The sequence below is a fragment of the Colius striatus genome, chromosome 7, assembly GCF_028858725.1.
Source record: "Colius striatus isolate bColStr4 chromosome 7, bColStr4.1.hap1, whole genome shotgun sequence".
Classification (NCBI taxonomy): domain Eukaryota; kingdom Metazoa; phylum Chordata; class Aves; order Coliiformes; family Coliidae; genus Colius; species Colius striatus.
The window spans coordinates 1,245,135-1,255,667 of NC_084765.1; the positions used below are offsets into that span (position 1 = coordinate 1,245,135).

Here is a 10,533-nt window from a genome sequence, read left to right on the forward strand (position 1 = left end):
TGGGTGTGTGTGTGTAGGGGGGTGACACCGCTGTGGGGGTATCCCAAAGCTTCCCACACCCCTCTCCTCCCCGGGTTCCCCCTTTTCCACCGTCCCAGCTCCACTTTGGCCCCTTTATCTGCTGCGTGCTCCTCTTTGGTGGGTCCCTGCGCAGGGCTGGGAAGGCGGCCCAGTGCCTCCGGGAGGAGGAGGAGGAGGAGGAGGAGGGGTGGGGAGAGGCCACGCCGGAGCTTTGCCAGATGTGAGAAAGGAGAGCAGGGGGCGGGAGGGGGGATGTTTGGCTGCCGATGCCGGGGAAAGCCCCGCCGTGCCCTCCCCGTCGCGTCCGGCGCGGAGCCGGGATGCAGCCGCACGAGCATCCCCGGCGCCGGGTGGGCGAGGGGTGGAGAGATGAGCGGCGGTGCCTTCCCGCCCCCCTCCCCTCGCCTCCCTCACCCCCCGCATTGTTCCCGGGCGGGAGGAGGAGGAGGAGGAGCAGGGCCGAGGGCCAGCATGCGCTAGGAGCCCGGGACGGAGCGTGTGCCGCCGGCCACAGCCGCCTGTCATGTTGGCCGAGCTGCTCTTCCAGGCTGCCTGTGTGTCCCTGTTCCTCCCGGGCGCCCAGGGCAGGGTTTATCCCGGGAGGAAGAAGCCGGCCAGCTTTGCCGTGGAGAGGTAGCCGGGTTCCCTCCCCCCATTCCCCTCCTTCCCTTTTTAATCCTCTCTCTCCCAGCTACACCTGGGGATGGCGGCCGAGCCCCGGCCAACGCGACCTCGGCTGGACGGGCTGACAGCCCGCACGGCTCTCCCTCTGCCCCGGGGGGTGGCCGGGACCACGGCTCCTGCTCCCCACATCCCCGTCCTGCTCCCCACATCCATATCCCCCTCCCCACATCCCTGTCCTGCTCCCCACATCCCTGTCCTGCTCCCCAAACCCTTGTCCTGCTCCCCACATCCATATCCCCCTCCCCACACCCCTGTCCTGCTCCCCACACCCCTGTCCTGCTCCCCACATCCTTGTCCTGCTCCCCACATCCCTGTCCTGCTCCCCACATCCATATCCCCCTCCCCACACCCCTGTCCTGCTCCCCACACCCCTGTCCTGCTCCCCACATCCCCGTCCTGCTCCCCACATCCCCGTCCTGCTCCCCACATCCTTGTCCTGCTCCCCACATCCCTGTCCTGCTCCCCACACCCCTGTCCTGCTCCCCACATCCATATCCCCCTCCCCACATCCCTATCCTGCTCCCCACATCCCTGTCCTGCTCCCCACATCCCAGTCCTGCTCCCCACATCCCTATCCTGCTCCCCACATCCCAGTCCTGCTCCCCACATCCCTATCCCCCTCCCCACATCCCTGTCCTGCTCCCCACATCCCTGTCCTGCTCCCCACATCCATATCCCCCTCCCCACACCCCTGTCCTGCTCCCAGCGTCTGTGTCCTGCTCCCCACACCCCTGTCCTGCTCCCCACATCCCTGTCCCGCTCCCCACACCTTGCCGGTGCATTGTGCCCTTGTCCCCTGAGCCGGGCTGTCTGGGGCAGCCGGGCCACAGCCCCCTCCCTCAGTCCCACCTTGTTTTGGGCTCCCCCGCACCCCAGTTCCCCCAGTCCCTGCCTCCCCCGCGCTGCACACCACGGGACGGGGCTGACCGCGGGCACGCCGCCACCGCTCCCCCGTGTCCCCCCGTGTCCCCCCGGGCTCAGGGGCTCGGTGGCCCCGGCGACCTTGGCTCTCAGCCCCCCTCCCCTCGCCCAGGCGCCGCGTGGGGCCCCACGTTTGCTTCTCGGGCTTGGGCAGCGGCTGTTGCCCCGGGTGGCTGCTGTCTCCGGGCAGCGGGCAGTGCACCCTGCGTGAGTACGGGCTCGGGAGGGGAGGGCACGGGGCCGGGAGGGGGTTGTCCCTGCCCTCCTGACCCCCTCCCCTGTCCCTCCGTTCCCCCTCCCCTCCATCAACCCCCGCAGCGCTTTGCTCCTTCGGCTGCGGCGGCGGCTTGTGCATCGCTCCCAACCTCTGCTCCTGCCCGGATGGGGAGCAGGGCATCACCTGCCCAGGTACCCAGCGCCCACCCCCCCGAGCTCCCCCGGCTCCTCGGCACCTCCCCTTGCAGAATCCCACCCCCCGAGCTCCCCAGTCCCTGGCAGGAGGAGGCAGGGGGGGTGCAGCCCCCGCTGCGGATGCCCCGCGCCGGGCTGGGGGTGGGCGCTGGGACCCCCTGGAGCCCTTGCCCGTGTTTCAGAGGCGCCGGGGACGTGCGGGGAGTACGGCTGCGACCTCTCCTGCAACCACGGCGGGTGCCAGGAGGTGGCTCGTGTCTGTCCCCTCGGCTTCTCCATGGTGGAGACGGGCACCGGCGTCCGCTGCACCGGTCAGTGGGGGACGGGGCGGTCCCGGCGGCACCAGTGGCAGCAGCTCCCCGCGTGTCCAGCTCCCCCATCTCCTTCCCCCGCCTCCCCAGACATCGACGAGTGCCTGAGCTCAGCCTGTGAAGGTCTCTGTGTCAACACCGAGGGCGGCTTCGTCTGCGAGTGCGGCCCCGGGATGCAGCTCTCTGCCGACCGCCACAGCTGCCAGGGTGCTCGGGGGGGGCTCGGGGGTGGGAATGGCCAGGGGGAAAAAATAGGAGCCAAGTGTGGCTACTGACCCTCACCAGCCTCTGCCCCACCAGATACAGACGAGTGCCTGGCCACGCCGTGCCAGCACCGCTGCAAGAACAGCGTCGGCAGCTACCGCTGCTCCTGCCGGCCGGGCTACGAGCTGCACGGCAACCGGCACTCCTGCGTGGGTGAGCACGGCATGCCCAGCCCCTCCTGCCCCACAGCCCCACACGGGGCACGGGGCTGCCCGTGGAGCCCGTCTGCACGCTGCTGCTGCCTTGTCCTCGTCCTTGCGTGGGTCACGCTGAGGGGGGGTTGAGCAGGACAGGGGTGTGGGGAGCAGGACGGGGGTGTGGGGAGGGGGATATGGATGTGGGGAGCAGGACGGGGATGTGGGGAGCAGGACAGGGGTGTGGGGAGCAGGACAAGGATGTGGGGAGCAGGACAGGGATGTGGGGAGCAGGACAGGGATGTGGGGAGCAGGACGAGGATGTGGGGAGCAGGACAGGGGTGTGGGGAGCAGGACAGGGGTGTGGGGAGCAGGACAAGATGTGGGGAGCAGGACAGGGGTGTGGGGAGCAGGACAGGGGTGTGGGGAGCAGGACAAGATGTGGGGAGCAGGACAGGGGTGTGGGGAGCAGGACAGAGGTGTGGGGAGCAGGACAAGGATGTGGGGAGCAGGACAGGGATGTGGGGAGCAGGACAGGGGTGTGGGGATGAACAGGAGCCAGCAGCGTGCCCAGGGAGGGACAAGAAGCCTGGTGGCTTCTTCCCTGTGCCAGGCTGCCCAGGGAGTGCCCAGCCCTGGAGGGACCCCAAAGCCGTGGTGCTGAGGCCGTGGGTTAGTGCTGGGCTCCAGCAGCTCCAAGACCTTTCCCAACCCAAAGGATCGTGTGATTCTCCGATTGTCCCCGAGCTGCGTGCCCTGAGCAGCCCGTTCAGCCGTTGCCCAGGCTGCAGCAGCTCCTGGCACAGCCCCTACAAGCCCCCTGTTGCCCCCCAGACGTGAACGAGTGCCGCTTGCCGGGCGGGCGCCGCTCCTGCCAGCACTCCTGCCACAACACCCCCGGCAGCTTCCTCTGCTCCTGCCGCCCCGGCTACCGCCTGGGCAGCGACAGGCTCTCCTGCGAAGGTACCTGGGCTGGGGCTGAGGACCGGAGCAGGATGGCTCCGGCTGCCCCCTGCCCCGAGTGACCTCGGTGTCGCCCTTCCTTAGGCTACCCCAAATCCATCCTGGCCCCGTCGCCCATCCTGCAGTCCCTGCAGCACCCGCCCACCCTCCTCCTGCTCCCTCCCGGCTCTGGGGGATCCCTCCTGCTCCCCAGGGGCTCCCCTTCTCCCCACCTCGCCCCTGCACCTCCCGGTACCCAACTCCCTCCCTCCTCTCCCTCCCTGCCCGTCGAGCCGCCCCCCGGCGCCTCCACCCCGCCGGCCCCTCGTTGCTGGTCCCGGGGGGTCCCCCGGGAGCCCGGCGCTCGCTGGACAGAGCCGGGGTGCCAGAGCTGCTCCTGCCAGGTGAGCTCCCCCCCGCACCCTCCCCACGGCCCCCCCCGCCCCAGCCCGCTGTGGGGCTGAGCTGGCGGCTGCCGTCGCAGGGGGGACGAGCCGTGTGCGAGGCCGTGAGCTGCCCCGTCCCCTGCTCCCACCCGCTGCCCGCCCCGGCCGGCGGCTGCTGCCCCAGCTGTGCAGGTGAGCCCCGAGCCCCTGCCCCCACCAAAGCCCTGCCGAGATGGGGCAGCCCCCTCCCCTCCCTGACCCCCGCCCTGCCCCGCAGGCTGCCTGCACGAGGGGGTGGCCAGGGCAGAGGGCGATGTCTTCTCCCCATTCGATGGCAACTGCACTGTGTGTGTCTGCCTGGTGAGCCCCCGCTGTCCCAGAGAGGGGTGGGGATGAGGAGCATTCCCCTGCGTCCTCCTCCATCCCCCAAACCCCCTCACGTCCCCCCAAATCCCCCTACATCCTCCCCATACCCCCGAATCCCCCCCATGCCCCCCAAACTCTCCCACATCTCCCCTGTATTTCCCTGAATCCCCCCAACCTCCTGCATCCCCCCACATCTCCCCACACCCCCCAAGTCCTCCCACATCCCCCTGAATCCCTCCCCTACCTCCTGCATCCCCCCACATCTCCCCACAACCCCCAAATCCTCTCACATCCCCCATGTACCCCTGAATCTCCCCATCCCCCAAATCCCCTCAAATTCTCCCACATCCCCCCGAATCCCCCCAACCTCCTGCATCCCCCCACATCTCCCCACACCCCCCAAATCCTCTCACATCCCCCTGAATCCCTCCCCTACCTCCTGCATCCCCCCACATCTCCCCACAACCCCCAAATCCTCTCACATCCCCCATGTACCCCTGAATCTCCCCATCCCCCAAATCCCCTCAAATTCTCCCACATCCCCCCGAATCCCCCCAACCTCCTGCATCCCCCCACATCTCCCCACACCCCCCAAGTCCTCCCACATCCCCCTGAATCCCTCCCCTACCTCCTGCATCCCCCCACATCTCCCCACAACCCCCAAATCCTCTCACATCCCCCATGTACCCCTGAATCTCCCCATCCCCCAAATCCCCTCAAATTCTCCCACATCCCCCTGAATCCCCCCAACCTCCTGCATCCCCCCACATCTCCCCACACCCCCCAAATCCTCTCACATCCCCCATGTACCCCTGAATCTCCCCATCCCCCAAATCCCCTCAAATCCTCCCACATCCCCCTGAATCCCCCCAATCCCCTACATCTCCCCACATCCCCCTGAATCCCCCCAGATCCTCCAACTCCCCTCACTTCCCCCCAAATCCCCCATGTACCCCTGAATCTCCTGAATATCCCCTATCTCCCAAATCCCCCCACATCCCTCTGAATCCCCCCAACCCCCTGCATCCCCCCAAATCCCCAAAATCCCCCCACATCCCTCTGAATCCCCCCAACCCCCTGCATCCCCCCACATCCCCCTGAATCCCCCCAATCCCCTACATCTCCCCCCATTCCCCACATCCCCCCAGATCCTCCAACTCCCCTCACTTCCCCCCAAATCCCCCATGTACCCCTGAATCTCCTGAATATCCCCCATCCCCCAAATCCCCCCACATCCCTCTGAATCCCCCCCAACCCCCTGCATCCCCCCAAATCCTCCCACATCCCCCTGATTCCCCCCCAAGTCCCCCCACTTCCCCCTGCCCTGGGGTGCTGCAGCGGGCAGCGATGGGGCAGGTGGTGCCCCCTCGTGATGCCCCCGCGGTGGGGAGGGGGTGAGTTGCCCCTCAGCTGCCTCTTGCCAGCCCCACACTCTCCTCTGCAGGCTGGCAACATCTCCTGCATCTCCCCTGAGTGCCCCCCGGGCTCCTGCCTCAGCCCTTCACCAGCCGACTGCTGCTCCTGCCAGCCAGGTGAGACCCCCCCGGGACCCCCAAACCACGGGGCAGGGGGACCCCAGGGCTCTGCTGGGCTGGAGGGTTCGGGGTGGGGGTTCAGCAGGAGCTGTGCTTTGCCCCCCAGCCCCATCCTGACCACGCTGCCTCTCTCTTCCCCAGCCAAGTGTAGCTTTCAGGGCCGTTCCTATGCCCACGGTGCCCGGTTCAGCCCCGACGGGGACGACTGCACCACCTGCATCTGCAGGGTAGGGCCAAGGGGTTTGAGGGGGGTCCCCAGGGCTGCTCCAGGCTTTCCCTGGGGTGGGTGGGCTCTGTGTGTGGGCTCTGGGGGTGAGTGATGCCCGTGTGCCCAGGGTGGTGAGGTGGAATGCTCCTTCGCCCCCTGCCCTGCCCTCGACTGCCCGCAGCACCAGCGGCACCTGGGCCCGGGGCAGTGCTGCTTCAGCTGCAGAGAGCCCCCTGCCCCGGCTGGTGAGACCCCCGGGGGCATCTGGGGACGGGGGTGGATGGATGGATGGGGGGCAGGGGGGATGGGGAGGCTGGGATGTGGAGGGGGCACCTGGGGATGGGGGTGGATGGATGGATGTGGGATAGGGAAGATGGGATGGGGGGCACAGTTGGGCATGGGGGAGATGGCTGGGGACAGGGAGAGGGGGGTGGGGGGACAGTGAGGAGAGGCTGCAGGGGGCACTTGGGGATGGGGGGAGGAGGATGGGGTGGACCTTTGGGGCTGGGGAGGGTGGGATGGACCCTTGGGGCTGGGGAGGGTGGGGTGCAGGGAACACGTGGGGCTGGGGAGGGTGGGATGTGAGAGATGCCTGGAGACAGGGGGAGTGGGATGGGAGGGCAGCCTGGGGACAACGAGGACAAGATGCAGGGGCCACTTTGGGATGGAAAGGGTGGGATGAGGGGGGCAGGATATGGGGGGAAACGGGGGGACAGTGAGGATAGGATGCAGGGGACGCTTGGGGATGAGGAGGGTGGGATGTGGGGGACATTTGGGGATGAGGAGGGTGGGAGGTTGGGAACAGATGGGCACAGGGAGGGTGGGATGCTGGGGACAGCTGGGAACAAGGAGGGGGGTGTTGGGGACAGCTGAGGATGGGGAAGGAGGGGGATTTGTCTGTGGGGGCGCAGGGGGCACGGGGGGGGCTGCAGAGCCGTGGGGTTTGGAGGGCATCAGCAGGGTGATGGGCTGGGGGTGCCCCTGTCCCCCCGTGTGTCCCTCCCCCGGCCAGGTTGCTTCGTGGATGACAACGGGGTGGAGTTTCCCGTCGGACAGATCTGGTCTCCGGGCGATCCCTGTGAGTTATGCATCTGCCAGGTGAATGAGAAGCTGCTCTGCTTCACTCCCCGTACCCGGCCCTGCCCCGGCGCCTCCTGCCCTCGGCTGGCCGCGGCTCCCCGGGCAGCTCCGCGCCCTCCTGGCCTTGCAACCCCGCGGCTTTGGGCAGCCCGAGGGCTCCGGCAAGTGCTTCTCCCTCGCAGGCAGACGGCTCGGTGAGCTGCAAGCGCACGGACTGCGTGGAGACCTGTCCCTACCCCATCCGCATCCCCGGCCAGTGCTGCCCCGACTGCTCCGCAGGTGACGGGGGAAGCAGCTGCTTCAGGAGGGCTGCTGGCTCCGCTGCATCCCCTCCCCTGCCCCACAGCATCCCCTCCCCTGCCCCGCTGCATCCCCTCCCCTGCCCCGCTGCATCCCCTCCTCCGCCCCCACCCCATCTCTTCTCACTCCCCCGCTTCCCCTCCTCCGACCCCCCTCCATCCCCTCTGCCCCTCTCCATCCCCTCTGCCCTCTCCCATCCCCTCCGCCTCCTCCCATCCCCTCCACCCTTCCTCATCCTCTCCACCTCCCCCTATCCCCTCTGCCCCCTCCCATCCCCTCTGCCCCCTCCCATCCTCTCCCTCCCTCCTCATCCCCTCCGCCCCTCCTCATCCTCTCAGCCCCCCTCCCATCCCTTCCGCCCCTCCTCATCCCCTCCGCCTCCTCCCATCCCCTCCGCCCCTCCTCATCCTCTCCACCCCTCCTCATCCTCTCCACCCCTCCTCATCCCCTCCGCCCCTCCTCATCCTCTCCGCCCCTCCTCATCTCCTCATCCCCTCTGCCCCTCTTCATCCCCTCCACCCCTCCTCATCCTCTCCACCTCCCCCTATCCCCTCTGCCCTCTCCCATCCCCTCCGCCCCTCTTCATCCCCTCCGCCTCCCCCCATCCCCTCCACCCCTCCTCATCCTCTCCACCTCCTCCTATTCGCCCCTCCTCATCCCCTCCGCCCCTCCTCATCCTCTCCGCCCCTCCTCATCCTCTCCTTTCCCCGCCCCGCTGCCCCGGGCAGGACCAGCGCCAGCAAACCGGGGTTTTAAGCAGAGCGGGTGGTCCCAGGGTGGTCCCCAAAGCTCCCGGCGACCCCAAGCGCCCCTCTCCACGCTCCCCCCCTCCCCAGGCTGCACCTACATGGGGAGAATCTTCTACAACAACGAGACCTTCCCCTCCAGCCTGGACCCGTGTCTCAGCTGCATCTGCCTGGTGAGGGCTGCGCCGGGGCCCCGCGGATGCTTTGGGCTCCCACGCAGCAGTTTTTGCCTCCGTTGCGGGAGGATGTAAAGCTCCCAGGGGTGGTTTTGCGGGGGGGGAGCTTGCTCCCGTGTCCCCCCTCGCGGTCCCTGCGCGGTGGGCGCTGATGTCCCGTCTCTCGCAGCTGGGCTCGGTCGCCTGCTCGCCCGTGGACTGTGCCATCTTCTGCACGTACCCCTTCCACCCCGAGGGCGAGTGCTGCCCGGTCTGTAACGGTAGGCGGCGGCACGGGACGGTCCCGGGCGGGTTCCCGGGCTGGTCCCGGCTTTGAGCTGAGCCGGGCTCGCCGCCGGCAGATTGCAACTACCAGGGCAGGAAGGTGGTGAACGGGCAAAGCTTCAGCCCCGAGGGACGACCCTGCACCCGCTGTACCTGCCGCGTGAGCAATGGGGGCGCCGGGGCGGGCACCGGGGCGGGCACGGCTGGGGGGGCGGGATGGGGGCGGAAGGGAACGGGGAGGGGGTGGGATGGGGATGGGGATGAGGGAGATGGGGAGGAGGGTGGGGATGTGGCTGGGAGGAGGAGGATGGAGATGAGGATGGGGATAGAGGGGATGGGGATGATGGGGAAGGGGGTGAGATGAAGATGAGGATGATGGGGATGATGGGGAAGGGGGTGGGATGAAGATGAGGATGATGGGGATGATGGGGAAGGGGGTGGGATGAAGATGAGGATGATGGGGATGATGGGGAAGGGGGTGGGATGAAGATGAGGATGATGGAGGTGAGAGTGGGGATGAGGATGATGGGGATGAGGGATGAGGATGATGGAGATGAGGGATGAGAATGGGGATGAAGGGGAAGGGGGTGGGATGAAGATGAGGATGATGGAGGTGAGAGTGGGGATGATGAGGATGATGGAGGTGAGAGTGGGGATGAGGATGATGGGGAAGGGGCTGGGATGAGGGTGAGGATGATGGGAGTGAGAGTGGGGATGATGGGGATGAGGATAATGGGGAAGGGACTGGGATGAGGATGATGCAGATGATGGGGATAAGGATAATGGAGATGATAGGGAAGAGGAGGAGGATGATGGGGAAGGGGCTGTGATGAGGATGGGAGATGATGGGGATGAGAGTGAGGATGGAGATGAGGATGGAATGGGGCTGGGATGAAGATGATGGGGATGAGAAGGATAGGAATGGGTATGAAGGATGATGGAGATGGGCCAGGGATGGGGATGATGGGGATGGGGACAGGAATGGGCTGGGGATGTGGATGGGCTGGGGGTGAAGAGGATGGTCCAGGGTGAGGATGATGGGGATGGGGACAGGAATGGGCTGGGGATGAAGAGGATGGGCCAGGGATGAGGATGATGGGGATGGGGACAGGAATGGGCTGGGGATGAAGCTGGGGATGAAGAGGATGGGAATTGGGGCTGGGCTGGGGATAACTCACCCCCTCCCTTTCACCACTGCCTGGCAGCTGGGGGAGGTGAGCTGTGAGCAGAGGCTGTGTCCCCACTCCTGTGCAGAGCCCCCCGTGCTGCCCACCGCCTGCTGCCCACCCTGCCAAGGTAACAGGGCTGCCCAGGCCCTGGGGGGCTGCCTTGCCCTCCCCCCCACCCCGGGGTGCCCCCCACACAGCCTGGAGGGTGGGTTCTAACCAAAAGCCTCTCTCCTTTAGCCACAGACATCCAGCTCCTGCTGCAGAGCAACGGCCTGGCCCTGGCCCTGCCCCCAGCCCGGCAGGACTCAGCCCCCAGCAGCCCCCCAGCCCCAGCCCGGCCCCCCCGGCAGCGCCTGGCCCAGCTCCTGCTGCCCAGCACGGCCCCCCCCGGCCCTTCTCCAGGGAGGGTGCCCACTGAGGAGCCCCCTTTGAGCACCCCCAGCCCTTCTGAGTGCCCATCAGCAGCTACTCTGCCCCCCGTCACCCCCTCTGGAGTCACAGCCCCCACAGGCTCCCCCAGCTCCAGCCCTGAGGCTCAGGGACCCCCCAGGGACACGGCCCCCCAGGCTCCCTAAGGGCCAGGTGCCTGCTGAGGTGTGAGCAGGAGGATAAGGG

The 10,533-nt window shown here is 67.7% G+C and overlaps 1 protein-coding gene across 1 annotated transcript; it reads left to right on the forward strand.

Annotated features, from left to right (window-relative positions):
* Positions 1–538: 538 nt before the first annotated feature.
* Positions 539–10,533, forward strand: VWCE (von Willebrand factor C and EGF domains). Its single transcript, XM_061999943.1, has 20 exons — positions 539–654; positions 1,739–1,833; positions 1,945–2,034; positions 2,220–2,348; positions 2,439–2,555; positions 2,649–2,765; positions 3,581–3,709; positions 3,794–4,092; positions 4,173–4,266; positions 4,352–4,434; positions 5,885–5,972; positions 6,117–6,202; positions 6,311–6,428; positions 7,196–7,281; positions 7,446–7,542; positions 8,400–8,482; positions 8,655–8,745; positions 8,827–8,909; positions 9,955–10,045; positions 10,156–10,533. The coding sequence occupies exons 1-20, from the start codon at positions 545–547 to the stop codon at positions 10,491–10,493; spliced, it is 2,424 nt and encodes an 807-aa protein (XP_061855927.1). The 5' UTR covers positions 539–544; the 3' UTR covers positions 10,494–10,533.